At 36.5% G+C, this 16,193-nt stretch overlaps 1 protein-coding gene across 1 annotated transcript in view; it reads left to right on the top strand.

The window, feature by feature from the left end:
• Positions 1-400: 400 nt before the first annotated feature.
• Cntnap2 (contactin associated protein 2) overlaps positions 401-16,193 on the top strand; it is a 2,113,217-nt gene continuing 2,097,424 nt past the window's right edge. Inside the window, exon 1 of the mRNA XM_051152463.1 lies at positions 401-1,208. Coding sequence (XP_051008420.1) covers positions 1,112-1,208 — 97 coding nt within the window. The 5' untranslated portion in view covers positions 401-1,111. The remainder of the gene's footprint in view (positions 1,209-16,193) is intronic.

Genomic DNA, 16,193 nt, shown 5'->3' with positions numbered 1-16,193 from the left:
CGAGGGTTCTAAGCTCCAGGAGCCTGTACCATCTATATCAGAAAAGGAGGAGAGAAGCCTAAGAGAAAGCATCCCAGAAAAGGTTCCCTCCCCCTTTTCTACTGGAGGGTCAGGGACCAGCCAGTTCGGAGCAAGGTTCTTAGATTACACAGCAAATCCCCAACTTCAGCACCACGGACAGCAGCGCCTCCAGCCCGGAGAGTGGCGCATCTGCCTTGACCTGGACTCCAGTTAATGGACCTGGGCCGGTGGCTTCCTTCTTCCTTCTGCTTCCAAAGCAGGCGAAGGCAAGATAGAAGGGTTGTAACAGCAAGAAGAGTACGGTAGGAAAAGAGAAGGAAGAGGAGGAGAAGGAGGAGGAGGAGGAAGAGGAGGAGGAAGAGGAGGAGGAGGAGCCGGGGAAGGGAATAAGAAGCGAAGAGGGGGGAGGCTTCCCTTCGCCAGGCTCGCCCGGGTCTGCAGGCGGTGCTGGAGGCAGCGGAGTCTCCAGCTCCTGGCTGCGGTGAAGGATGGTGCTGTAGCTTTCCAGCTAGAGATGCTTCTCAGTGCTGCGCCGCGCTGAGGCCGAGCGTGCACGGGGGCTGTGCTCAGCTTCGCACATCCTTGATCTTAGCCTGGGAGCTGACAGCCTACTGGAAACCCCTCTGAGTCGCGCTGCCCAGTGGCCACCCGAAAGCTCGCCCGCAGTGGCAACAGCAGCATCACCAAACCCACAGCTCTCAGGTTCTCTCCTGCTGGCTAGGTGCTCTCCAGATTCCCCCTACTCGCCCTTTAGTGGTATTTTTTTTCTGGAAGAGAGGGCGGGGTAGATGTCAGTCCCCTCCTCCCTCTCACCCCTCCTATTCCTTCTCGGTTTGAATTTCTTCCCCTGGCATTTCACTGGCTCTCAGAGCAAGAGACCAGACCCACAGAGAGGGGAAAGCCAGACTGCGCCTCCTCTGCTGCTGCCAGCCCAGAACTGGAACCTATAGGGGGTGAGGGGAGAGGAAACGAAGCAGGAGGAGCTTGGCTCCTTCTTGCATCTGAGTACAGACCCTTGAAGAACCTCTTGGAGAGACGGACTGCATCTCCGCAGCGAGCTTTTGGAGTACCGCTGGCCTGGAGGCAAAGGATGGTGATGTCTCTGAGAGCAGGCTGCAGGGCAGCGCTCTCTCTCTGGATTCTCAGCAGCTTTATCTGCAGAGCTTGGACGGCTCCCTCCACGTTTCGTAAGTAGTCCTCTCCTCTCCAGGCTCCTTGTTGGAGCCACTTCAGTGCCGCATTGGTGTAAGGGCACACGGGTATGAACTCCTAGGTGCATTCGCAGTTCTTGCCCCTGGTGTATGTGTGGGTGCCTGTATGTGTATCGGGTGCTTGCACTTGGAACCTTCGCTGCAGAGAAACTCCAAACCGAGGGTGCTCCTCGTTTAGTGGAGAGGATTTTCATAGTGCTGGGTGCTTCTGGAAAGTTGTTCCTAGTCTTGAAGATTGCTCCGAAACTGCTTGGTTAGAGTGTAGTCATTTCTTGGGACTTAATCTCTGCAGACTGGAGACAATTAAATTTTTATTGGGTAGAACAGAAAACGAGCAGAAGTTTCTGATTTTTATTGACGTTTTTATCGTAAGTGTTGGTCTGAGGAGGAAAGAGGAACATGCTTCAAGCAGTTTAGGCACCTATGGATTCACTAATCTCCTCTGCCCTCCTAAAAAGTTAATGCTCATTTAGCATTTTGTTGTATATATTTTAAAAAGTAAGTCCAATATTGGAACTGATATTGCACTAATTCCTTAGTAGTTTGTGCTAATAGGCATGACTCATGCAAGCCAGGACTTGGGACAGCCAGTGCAAATGTCACTAATGGGATAATGAAGAAATGGTTTGAAAGTTTTCAGAAAAAAATGGTGTGGTTTTAAGGAGAATGTGTGGTTTTTAAGGAGAAAAGAGGAGAGGCGGGTATTATTCATGGTTTGATGATGGTTGGAAGAAATGGAAGATCTGGCCCATTTTCTGCATTGCTTTAGAAATGCATACTATGTATTAAGAGAGGGAAGGGATAGTTGGCTTTATGAGAAAGAGTTAAATGCTGGACTGGTTTTCTGTAGCATTTGCACAGTATTTCTAGGCACAGCCTTGCTTGTGAGACTGGGTGAGCCTCTTGGTGAAAGAGTCTGAACTATGGAGTTAAGAGAGAAGTATTCTCCTTTAGGGTAGATAAATTTAGTCACTTCCAGGTGCTTGGCACATGATTTGCCCACTCCTTGTTTATAGTTCTGTGGATGTATTAATGTTCGCCTCTGTCTGTATTTTAATATTAATATTATTATTCCAATATGTAATCTATCAAGCGCAGCCTTGAAATGAGTTTCATATGTTGTGGTCAACAATCATACAGTGAATCTTTAGTAGTATTTTGACACATTCTCCAAGCATCCTCCATGGGATTTTCATGCAATGCATAAAGATAGAGATGCAAAAAAAGCAGATCACTAAGTTGTAGTGAACTTGAAAAGATACTTTGTGCTATTCTCAGAACACAAACCTAAAAATACGTATTGTTTTTATACACGTTGATTATATAAACTTAAATGAAAATTGTAAAGCTTGACTATTTATGTTAACAGCTACAGAAATATGTAGCACTACCGATGAGAAATTATTCTGATGGAATTTCTATTTCCATTTTAAAAAACTGCATGCATAGTAGTATAAAATTTGCTTTCACAGTCACATACAGTCACTAAAAGTTAAAATGTGTTGTGCTCTCTGATTTGAGTCCCTCCTTCTGTATCTTTTCTCTCTGCAGCCTTAGTAGAATTAGGTTGATCTGAACCATTCAGTATATGTTTAGAATGGTTTGTTTGCCCTCGTTGCATTGCCACAGTTCAAAGATTCAAAAGTTTATGTGTATTCTATATATAAATCAAAAAGTTCAAATATATAGTGGGCTAATTGAGATAGGTTTTTAAAAATTATATTTGGATTTAAACTCTGAGACTCAAACCCAAAGTTGCCCTACATCCTGGCAGTGAATTTAATAATGACCGATACCCATATTTAGTGCTGAGACTGAACTTTCAAATTTATATTATCTTTTGGACATAATGGAAAATATTTATTTTACATTGTATTTGGAAGCACTGTATGATAGTTCTTTTTAATACATAGAAAAGTTCAAGGCAGAAAAATAGTAAGCCCATGAATCTAAGTTAATGAACAGCTCAACCAGGAGGGGTCATCACGACACAGAAAGTAGTAGAAAACTCTAAAAGGAGGCGTTCATGTAGTTCATGTTTTGAAAATATGATAACTGGGCTCAAACATCCTGTTCCGGAGTAACTTTGCAGTATAAAAGGCATTCTTCTATAGGCGATTAATATTTTGAGTTTCATAATACACATTTTCTGTAGATCAAGGCTTAAGGCTTATTTCTTTTTTGCTGTTCATACAGATTGCTTATTCTATGTTTTGTAGACAATTTTTGATTTAAATTAAAAATTATATCTAAGATCAAACAAAAATATGATCTATTTACATGTGACAATAAGAATGATGCAATGCTGAGCTAGGAAGTGTGAGTTTTCTTTCTTATGAAAGCTCACATAAGAAGCTCAGAAGAAGCTTTCTACCACTAGGGGGTCAATTGATTAGACCATGCTTTTAACACTTATAGAGCTGCCTTAAATGATAAGGGACTTATGATAGAACTTAATAAGTTTCATTTCTTAAATATTACTGAAATTTGGTTTAAATAAGTGTTTACTTGCAAAGGCCAATTTATGTCACTCTTGTAGAGCCATTCTCATATGATTTACTTGACTCTCATATTGTGAAATGTGTTTTGCATGTATGCAAATAATATTTTGTAAATATAATGTTACATATATGACTTATACAAATACATGCATATATGTGTTTGGTTTAAATATACATAGTAAAAAATAGAGATGAATAATATATGATATTATCTAGAAATCAACATAAATGTAAATTTTTTTATAATTTTATTTTAAATATCAAGATCATAGTTACATTTTTACCTGTATAGTGATAAAAATATGAGACAATAGTTTATTGATCTCATATATTGCTCCCAAGATAGTATTTTAAATATAAAGTGTGAAAATAATATGAAAGTAAATGCTATCATTCTACATCTGTTTCAAACAGAATAATGAGTTTGTTAGAAAAGAGACTCTTAGCTGAAAACATGCTTTGGACCAGTAAAAATCACAGGGGGAAGGGTTATATATTTTTAGATAATGCTAATTAGTAAGAAGAAAACCTTTAACAGATTGGAGATGAAGACAGAGCTTGAGTTGCAGACATTGGCTAGGATACTCAGATAATCACTTTTATGTTTTAACCCTTTACCACAGAGTAGGAATAATTTTCATAAAACATACTCTCATATATATAATGCTTCAATGAACCTTCCTGTATTTATGTACATATAAGTCATCATTTGTGAGAGTTTCAGTGTTTTTTATGTATACCACACTTTACAACATATTTATAATGTGTGTTTCAATTATTTTAAATAGCCCAACTTTCAAATTCTATGATTTTTTAATCTATTTCATATGTCTGAATTAATAAGTCCTAATAAAAAAAGGGCTTATTAAATATTAAAAAGTGAATCAATCAGTCTTTCTGTCTGAATAAATTGTATATGGATTGGAAGATAAAAGGCTTATGATATGTCTAACCCTGATTTACCTTTGATTTTTAACAATTGGTGTACTTATTTGTTGTACATAGAGAATATACATAATCTTTAGTAAAATCTAGTTTGTAATCATATTAAAAATCTTGAATATATCCTGAGGAAATTGCTGAGTTGACATCTACCTCTTGTGCAAGCATGAGGACCTCAGTTGATATCCCCAGGACCCTGTAAATACTGATTTCACATGGGACATCTGTAAGCTTACTGCTGGTAGAACAGAGATAGATTAGTCCACAGTGACTACTAGACAGCTAATCTAGGCATCCATTGATCTTCAAGTTCAGTGATATACACAGTCTCGACAGCAACAGCATATAGTAAGTAATAAAGGAAGATGCTTGAGTTGTAATTTGGACTCTACATAAACAGGCACACATGCAGTGCAAATGTGCACATACACAAACACACATATGCTACAAAACCCCAAGTATAAACTTAGACAACATCAATGAATGTGCCAAATAGGACATAAGGAAAATCCTGCAAGGCCTCAACCCTACACAAAATATACATGTAACTGAGGGAAGCTGGTAGATTGAGATGTGGTCTCTCCCTGGAATGAGCACATGAATTGGTTGTCTAGCATCAAATAGTATAACTCTGAAAACATACATACACCTAACATTATATGGACTGACTCAATTATTATTTATTAATATATAAGTATATACATAAACAAGATGTGTGCAATGGTAGTTAATAAAAAGAGAAACCATGAATTTAACGCAGAGTTCTGGAGAGTTGTATGGGAGGGTTTGAAGAGAGGAAAGAGAAGGGAGGAACACTGTAATTATATTATAAAATAAAACAATAAAGGGCTAACAGATACATGTGTCTTCATAGTGATTAATGATAAACAATGAAGAAACTCAATATGTATACACATGTTTTCACATGCTCTCTTTGAGTAAAATCGCTTTGCTTTATCGTTTTTATTATTTCTAAAGTAAGTAATAGGGTACATAATAATGTAAAGCACTAAAAATGGTTGTATGTGAAGTAAATTTTATATTTCTGTAGCTATCATTACCTTTCATTGGATGTTATCAGAATTTACAGAGAGATGAATATTTTCCAAAAAGCAGCTATCAGAAACTTCAAATATTATCTATAATCATTTAATACTGAGTTAGTTGGAAACTACATTTTTTGCTATTTTACATATATTAGTAGTAATGAGACGACTTTTATGTAACTTTTAATATTTTTATTTGGGAAATAAGATGACTTCTAAAATAGTGAACATTTGAAATTATGGATTTTATAGCCTCCTGAAATCTACACAATCTGGATGCTGGGATGTAGAAAAATGACCTGTTTATTGGTCATAACAGTTAATTGAATCAGGAAGAAACTATATTTGAAGCACTCAACCTCTGTGCAAAGGATTCCTTCATCCTTTCCAGGTGTAAGATACCTCTGCATGTCACTGGGAAGTGTAGGAGGATATGTCAAGTACCTTTGCTCTCTCAGGCCAGGCTGTCTGCTGAAAAGCCCCATTCGGTAGGCAGGTACACTTGAAGAGTTAGCCTCTGCTGAGAGAGTGGTAGTGTGAGGAAAACTATGCTGATTCACCCTTCCAGTGGCTGGAGAGTCTGTTGAATGCTAGGATGAAGATTAACGAACTTGATTACCTCACATGTCACCCTCATGTCTCTGTATCACTCATAATTATGTATAAGTTAATATTCGAGTTTCATCTAAATCCCTTTCTGATCAAGAATTCAAACAGAAGAGAATTTTGTTTATTGTGCCAGCTAAAACCACAAAATATCAAAAAAATTTCATAATAATACTATTTGTAATTGCGTACGACGAGTATGAGAAAAATTTCTGCAGGATTTAGAATCAAGAACTGAGTAATGTTTGTGTTTCTCATGTGATGCACTGTAGGAGAACTGCAATTTTATGTGACTTCCTGGGTGTCCTCTTCATGCCTTCCTACTGCACGATCCTATTAATGATATTTATTTCAGTGAGAACCACTATCCTGAGTGAATAATATTACTATTTTCCACATAGCCTGACAGAGTGGTCCCTGCAGGCTCACTTCCATCTTGTTTATGTTGCAGGAAAATTCCACAACTTTGCTGACCTGATACTTCATGTCCACTTTTCTGTCCCCTATCCCTTCTATGCATTATGAAGGCATTGACACTTCCTGTCTTATACCCCATGACAAATACCTTAACTGTAGTTGAAATCAAAGCTGATTGCTTTTTATCAGTTAGTATACAGACCTCTCTCAACTTTCGCTTAATTGATTTGGGTGGCAGGGAAATCATACGAACAGCTTGACATATCTGACTCTTTTTTTTTTTTTTTTAACACTCAAGATTTCTAAACCACCCCTGATAGTAGGAAATCTGAAAACAAAGATGTAGTCATTGACTCCAAGTGTGCTTGCTGAAGAGAAGACATTTTTGGTACACTGTAAAAGTGTGGAAGAAATATAAAATTGCTCCTGAGAGCTAGTCTACATTTTTCTTCTGATTTGAGTTCTTTGAAATGAGCTCATAAATATGAATAATTGCTATTCCTTTTAAATATCTTAATGCTAGGGAAGTGTAAAATTAACCCTGATAGACTACCAAGAAGAGACTTGATACCCTAGCATCACATTCAGGGGGAGGAGATTCCCCTCAGTCACAATCAGAGGGAAGAGGAATGGGGTGAAAGCGGGAGGGAGGGGGGAATGGGAGGATGCACGGGATGGGATAGCAAATGAGATGTAATATAAATCATTTCATTTTTCGATAATAAAAACGTCTTAACTCGAGTGACACAGGTTTCTGCATAATCAATTAACAATCGTAGAAGTCAAATTAAGACTTGAACACAGTATTGTAACTTTTAAGTCTGTAAAATAAATACCAAATGTGTCAATGAAAAAAAAATTAACCTTGATAATATGTATAGGAAAACATCTTTAAGCCTAAAAATGGTTTGTTTATTTAAGGTTCTGCCTTTTGCAGTATATCCATTCTTTGGTTATTGGCACTGGGATGTAGGCATAAGATGTGAATCTTAAAAAATGACAGGCAATAGAGGGGTGACCTACATATACGCTGTCAGATTTGCTAAGCCTGTGCTGTGTGGTGCATCTAAGTTGGCTATGTTATATAAACTTTAATGAAATTCAACAAGGATTTACTCACCTCACTGTCATAATGTCATGTTGGAATAATTTGTGAGGGGAAAAGTTTTCTCTGTGCCACAATTTCACACTAACCACTGTGACTATATTGTCTTCGTCTTTCTGTAATGTTATTATTTCAAAGCTGTGCACAGGTGAAAGTAAATGTGCTCAGTCTGGATGAGATTTGGGAGAGGAGAAAGATGATTTTTTTAAACAAACACTACATTTGAATTTTGTTATCTAAAAATTTAAGGTGCTTATTGTAACTCATATGGACTTAAGTTATTTTGAAATAATGTCAAATGTAGGCTAAATAAATGGAAGCACCTTGCTAATTCATCTCACTTGGGAGCTACAATTCAATGGAAATTGAATTGTAAAGTGTGGAAAAATATGTAGCATCTACTGTTAAATACTTTATGTCTCTTTTTCAGATTTTGAGCAGTATTCTGGGAGAATATTATAAGGAATTTCATGTTACCCAATGTTAGCATATTTTAGGCAAAGTATTGGTTTAAAACTTGCTAAACACACAGAACACAATGGCTTGCTTCATATTACTTTATATTACTTAAACTGGTCCTAATCCTAAAGTGAGAATTTGCAATTTTATACAGTATATTTGAAAAAACTTAGTTTTAAGTAAATATGTCCAGAAATATTAAATAACATGTTTCAAAATTATTACTTTTCAGATAATTAAATGAGTGAATTAGGTTATTAGTATTTGGGCCATCAAGTTTTCAGATTAATAAAGGGAAAAAAGTATTTTAAAGTCAACCCAATCAAGAACATTGGAATTCAGGGATTATTTTTCCTACTCTTGTTCTCTAGGCCAAAAAGTGCTTGAAACTGAATATGGCCTGAAACTAACATCCTTCAAAACATGGTGTGTGAAATAGCCATATATTTTCTCTTAAAAAAAAAAAAAAAACTTATGTTCTACTCACAGTACCATCACCTGGCAGGTTTTCAAGTAACTTTTATTAGTCATTGTTATCACTTAATAATTGAACTAACACTATTTGCTCTTCTGACAACAACATAAGATTATTCCTCCCATGTGGGAGATGCTCATGATAGTAATAAGAAAGTCACAAAAATCCATTTTGTCGTGTCCCAAGGACTGCTGCAGTTGTCATTAATTATTCAGCAAATGAATAGTTTAAGCAAATACTTGCCTCATCGTTTTTCTTTTCTTGGGCCTTACCTTAATGTGGAAATAGGAATAAAAATTATACCCAAGGTTTGTGGCACACGCTTTAATCCTAGCACGTAGGAGGTAGACATGGGTGGATCTTTTGAGCTGGAGGCTAGACTGGTCTACATAGTGAGTTTCAAGACAGCCAGAGAAAAATAGAGTGAGACCTTGTCTCAATAAAAAAGAACACAAATTTTAGTCTTATTTTTTATGTTTTGAAATTAAAATATGACACCATTTCTCCCAGTCCCTGTCCTCCCATGTACTCATCACTCTCTCCCAAATTCATTACACACACACACACACACACACACACACACACACACACACACACACATACACCACACACACACAAACACACACACATTTCTTGTTACAGTATTGTTAAAAATTTAAATAATTGTGTTCACCTTGGGCACTTTCATTGGATGAAAACAAGCCCTATCCAGATATGTTATTCTGTAGCCTTACTGTTTGATTTGTGTGGAGTCACTTCTAAAGACCAGGATACTTGATACTTGTATACTTTATGTTTCTTTTCTTTTTGAGTCAATGTTGTGTGATAGAGCTCTATAAATTTGCAGACACACGTATACACGGAGAGAGGGAGGAGGAAGGGAGGAGAGAGATAATAACTTTTATAACTCTAGGCATCAGTTGATATTCTTAGACGTTAAATTCAGGACAGATACCATGTACTTGCCGCCAAGTCCGTATAGCAATATTTCAGTGCGCAGGTGCCAAAACAGCAGCACATGATGGGATCAAGCACTTTGCCTAAGCCAGAAGCATGGCATCTTCCCATGCCACTGATTTCATGCACAGTGCAGCTGTCTGAGAGTGAGCACTGCTCAAATTCTCTAAGTTTTGGATTGCATAAATGTGGCCTTTGAAATGTTTAATGGCTGATTTTATAGACATAATGGGGAAAATGTTACTGCCTCAATGATCCAGTTTTTGTTTTTCTGAGTCACTTTGTTTTATGCTAGGATGACTTCAAATTGTACTGGCAGACAAAATATATACAGAACACACATAGATTAGATCTTTCAATTATAAGAAAGTTAAGTCACTTTTGTTTTCCTTCTCTGCAATTTTAGTCTTTCATAAGTTATCATTACTGCTACTTAAACATTTATTAAATTATGTAGAATACTAAACTGCTCTGTCAAGAATGTCTAAAATCTTTTTAAAAATCAAATCACAATATGTCATTGAAGTTGATTTTACAAAATATACCCCAAACTGTTAATATTATTTCAATTTGCTAAATTTATAGGCACTCTTTTGGGTATTCATTTCATATTATATACTCTGTAAAACATTGTTTGAGATTCTTTAGATACGTTTGCTTCACCAGCAGGGAGAACATATGGATTCCAGATTTGGGCATTTATATTTATTGTCTCTTGTCCCTGATCTCTGAGGCTGTCACTGGTGTTATAGTCAGGTTTTTCAGCATTTTCCTGAAGTCGTAACACTGCAGCTTCTAGGCTTCTAAACTTGCCTTTAGGTGTTTCATTGATAGTGAAATGAGAAAATATCTGTTTTACTGTATTTTATTCTGTTATGTCCTTCCTTTAAGTCCATATTTGTGATACATGATGACACACATGTACTAATGTAAAACGTCATTTTTGATACTTATGTGGTCTATAATTATATACCATTAGAAAGACCTACCTACTCCAATCATTTTTGTTGATAGAAATTCACCTGAATTTTTACCTGAAATACATGAATCTCGAAATCCATTAGTGATTACACTATTGTTAAGTGGAGCAATTCCACTGCATCACCAAACAACATTATGTCCTACAGCCTCTCCCTATCCCTCCATCTGCTTCTTCCTAAGCTATGAGCCAGGTTTTTGCTATCAAAATCTTTGTAAATAACACTTTGATTCACTTATAATATTTGTGTTTAATGGCTGTATCATGTCATTTGACATAATGTGCTCCAGTTCTATCAGTGTTGATACAAATAACACCATTCCATTCGTTCTATGGCCACATGGCTCTCCCTTGTGTGTATGCACACATTTCCTTTATCCACCTACTGCTGGTGGGAAATTAAGTAGCTTTTGTTCCCTAAATATTGTGAATAGTACTACAAATGATGTGGATGTGAACTGTTTCCTTTACATATGGATTTTTGTTTGCCTTGGATGCATATTCAGAACAATTGCTACATCATGCTGTAGTCTTAATCTTTTGAGGCATCTCCATACTATTTTCTACAATGAATTTACTAACTTACAATCTAACCAAACGGGACAAAAAAATGCCACTGTTTAGTGCAAATCTTGATCTACTTATTTACTTCTCTTTTCTTCCCTGTCTCTTTAATGTCTTCTCATTGTAGCTCAGTCTTTTTATACTATAGTCTATCTATGCTAATGGCTTTGTGCTATCAACAGTATAACATTCTGTGGTCAGTCATATGGTCTTGTAATTACTGAACCTCTATATTTCCTTGTAAAATACATTTTTTTAATTTCTCTCATGAAACTTTAGGATGAAGTTACTCCTATTACAAACATCAGAGTTTTGGACTAGATTATAATATCACCAAATCTCTGTGCTGGTTAGGTATGAATGCAGAAGTAATGAACTCCAGGAGGTGGTATTTTTTTAAAAATTTAGATTGTTAATAGATATAGTAGTAAATAATACTATGTATCTGATGCAACAATGAGACATTACCTCTAAATATAATACAATAATAAATACGAAATATATTTATACACATTATGGTTATTGTCATAGTTACAGATGAATATTATTTCAAGTCAATTTAAAACTGCAGTATGAAAGATTGATAATGCCTCAACTATTTGACTTGATGTGTATGTTCAGGGCCTCTTTTGTGCATTAATTAGTCTAGATAATTGGTCAAACTATGCCCCTACACAAAGCATTAATTCATTGAAAAACTACAATTTATATGCAAGTTAAATAATGATGGCCTGGATCGGGAGGCCTGGTGGCACTCAGAGGAAAGATAGCAGGCTACCAAGAAGAGACTTGATACCCTATGAGCATATACAGGGGGAGGAGGTCCCTCTCGGTTACAGTCATAGGGGACGGTATAGGGGAAAGTGGGAAGGAGGGAGAAATGAGATGATTCAAGGGATGGGATAACAATTGAGATGTAATATGAATAAATTAATAAAGTATACATTTAAAAAGAGAAGTGATTCTATTTATCATTTCTTTTTTGGGAGTTCTTTCAGACAGGGTTTCTCTGTGTAGTCCTGGCTGTCTTGACCTTGCTTTTGTAGGCCAGGGTGGCAAAACAACAACAACAACAAAACAACAACAACAACAAAAAATAACAGTGATCGTAGATTTATTGTGCCTTTAAAGGTCATTAAGCAAAGTTTATAAATGATGCGAAAACTTTAGACATATCTGGCAAACATATGTGTTTCATATAAAAATCGAGAGATGAGCTGATACTATTGAAGTAGTCATGCAATGTTTTGAATATCATTTAGACTTTAAAATCATGAGGTGAATTTGATAACTACAGAATAGTACTTAACGTCATGACCATGGTGTGTGTGACAGAGAGAATGAAAGAGAGAAAGAAAAATGGAAAGTGTGTGTGTGTGTGTGTGAGAGAGAGAGAGAGAGAGAGAGAGAGAGAGAGAGAGAGAGAGGGAGAGAGAGAGAGGGACAGACAGACAGACAGACAGACAGACAGAGAGAGACAGACAGAGAGACAGAGACAGAGACAGACAGAGAGTATCTACCCTGCTTTAGTTTTACATTTGGATTTTTGGCTTGTTTTGAGACAGGGTCTCATATGTAGCCATGGCTGGCCTGGAAATCACTACATAGAAAAGGCTGACCTTAAACTCCCAGAGATGTGCTTGTCACTGATTATTGGAAAGTGGGATAAAAGTCATTCACCATAATGTCTGGCTTGCATTTGGAATTTTGTACGTACTACCCACCCGTGAACCTTTTTAACTCTGCCCATTATATTTTTATAATTATCCTTTAATTATACCCACTACAAACATACATGATTTCATTTTCTTTAACTACATACATTGTATGTAGTACACCTCTAGGTTTGGGTATAAGGAAGTGATTACATCAAATGAATTAACATACAATGGTTTAGTCTTATGATAGTGATCACTATTATGATTTCATTGTATTCACCATATGAAATAAATATACTACTTCCCTGTTAGAATATTCAGTGAAGGACATGAAAACTTTAAAACCCACTGGTTTTACCTTAGTCCCCTTCTTACCTACGTGAATTTCCCTCTTATACTGAGAAAATTCATAGTCCTGAATTTCAGACAGTTCTTATACTTAGGATTATAAGGGTTAAAATAATTAATATTCACACAGTAAGTCAACTTGATAAAACATTGACCTACATACAAGATTAGTAGTTTTTGGATAAATATGCATACTTCTTAGTGATAATTATGTATATAGGCCACTAACTATGATTGCCAAGTGGAACCTCTTTTGCGTATATGCCAAGGAGTGGAATTGCTGGGTGTTTAGGTAGAACTATTTCCAATTTTCTGAGAAAGCACAAGATTGCTTTCCAAAGTGGTTGCACAATTTTTCACTCCCACCAGCAATGAAGGAGTGTTCCCCTTTCTCCATCTCCTTGTCAGCATGTGCTGTCACTTGAGATTTTTTTTCTTAGCCACTCTGGTAGGTGTAAGATGGCATCTCAGAGTCATTTTGATTTGTATTTCCCTGATGACTAGGGATGTTGAACATTGCTTTAGATGTTTCTCTGGGCCGTTCAACATTCCTCTGTTGATAATTCTCTGTTTAGCTCTGAACCCCATTTTTTAATTTGGGACATTTGTGATGGTGGTGTTTACTTTCTTGAGTTCTTTATAGATTTTGGATATTAGGCCTTTATCAAAAGTAGGGTTAGTGAAGATCTTTTAACCAACTGTAGGAAGTCAATTTGTTCTGGTGACTCTGTCATTTGCATTAAAGAAGTTTTTCAGTTTCATAAGGTCCCATTTATTAACTGTTGACCTTAGAGCATGGACTGTTGGTGTTCTGTTCAGGAAGTTGTCTCCTGTGCCAAAGAGTTCAAGGCTCTTTCCCACTTTTTCTTCTAACATATTTAGCATGTCTGATTTTATGTTGAGGTCTTTAACCCACTTGGAATTTAGTTTTGTGAAGGGTGATAAATATGCATCTATTTTCATTTTTCTACAGTGGCTCCATGATACAACAAAGACATTTGTTCAACTATGTTCAAAGCAGCTTTATTTGTAGTAGCCAGAATCTGGAAATAACTTAGATGTTCCTCAATTGAACAATGGGTAAAGAAACTCTGGTACATATACACAATAGAATGCTATTTATTATCAAAACCAAGGAAATCTTGAAATTTGCGGGCATAAGGATGGAACTAGAAGCAATCATCTTGAGTGAGGTAACCCAGACCCAGAGAGACATGCATCATATATACTCACTTATAAGTGGATATTAGCCCAACATTGATGTCCTCTGAGAGACTCCACACAGTTGGGGATTAGGACATATACTTGGGACATGCAGCCAGACTCATGGTGAAGAACTGAGAATTGTATGGAAGATTTGGGGGATGGGAAGGTTGGGGTGGCGGAGTTTTCAGGATCTCCACAGTGAGATTATCAAGCCTGGCAGATCTGGACCCATGGGGGCACCAATCAAGGACATTTCAAGCAAGGAACATAGAATCCCTGTTCAGCTGTAGCCAATGCCCAGCCTATTCTCCAGGATGGGGGTGGGGAGCTGGGGAATACCTCTGAGAAGAACTCTGGAGACTGTCACTTGATCTCTGTCCCTTAGGGGACAGGTCCCATGGAACCACAGAGGAAAGGGATGCAGGCTATCTGGATGGGACCCAATAACCTGTGGTCAGATGGCGATGGCGGAAGAGGTCAGAGATCTAGGGGAGGGGAATATAGCAAAAAAACAAGCGAAGGAGGTTGGGAGAGGGAGGATGGGAGTGCAGGTAGTGGGGAGGTATGATTCCATGTGGGAGTCAGAATGTAATGGAAATAAGAATGTAATGGGAATAAATTATAATAATAATTTTATGTTTTTAATTTTTACATGTACATTTATACTATTACACACATATACAATAAACTACCTATAGCAGGAAGAACCATGAAACAATCAGGAATTACATAAATGTTACATTCTTAGTGTTTTGGCTATTTGTATTTGACAGCCTTGAAGAAAACATCTTTCCTATCTTGGAACATCTAAAAAAGAAAAAATAAATATAAAAACTATGATTTCAAGAACTAAAATATTCCTTGAAATAAAACATTTGAAGAAAAGATTAAACATTAGAATCTGCACTTATTACATCCATCAACTAGCCCTAAAACTTCTCTCTACATAAGCTTTGTTATATTCACATATTGGTAAATATTAGTTTAATGCGGTGATCTCTATGTTCAATTTGTGTCCCGCATTACATATGGATAGATTGTAGGAACACATGTAAATTTCTTCCTTTTGTATAACTAAGAATACTATAATCACGAGAAAGATAATTGCAACATACTGTCAATTTCAACAAAATATATTTGTAAGTAGCATTCATATCACAAAATTCTTGCATTAAAGCAAGCATAGCCATAACTATAGAAAAACAAAAAGGTAACAAAAATATTTCACAGGATTGTACACTATAAGATAATGCTAGCACAGGAGCTTTAAAGGATACATTGTATCTATTTGCTCAATGTGAAATACCACACCTTCTGTGATTTCAGTCATTATCTATTCTTTATGACTCCAATTTGAGTGTCCTTCATGTAATAATAACGTGTTTAATGTTATACAACTGCTATACGCAATGGTGTGAAACAGTTTTACAAAAATTACGTGATCATCTCAAATGTATGTTGTTGGCATTTAAACATGTTATTATAGTAACAAAATTGTAGAACATAGTGGGAAAACTTAGAATTACATATCTACGTTCACAGAGAGATTTCTGAATCTTTCAAAGAAAAAAAAATGAGACTATTTTATCTATTAAATTGGCATCAGTAGCACTTTCTTAAAAGCCTTCAGATTTGCTTTCTGTTCATTTGTATGTCTATAATTATAGTATTTAGAGAATGTCTCATACTGTGTTTGTT

This window comes from Acomys russatus, chromosome 10 (assembly GCF_903995435.1).
Source record: "Acomys russatus chromosome 10, mAcoRus1.1, whole genome shotgun sequence".
Lineage (NCBI taxonomy): Eukaryota > Metazoa > Chordata > Mammalia > Rodentia > Muridae > Acomys > Acomys russatus.
This window is presented reverse-complemented; position numbering and strand designations above follow the sequence as displayed.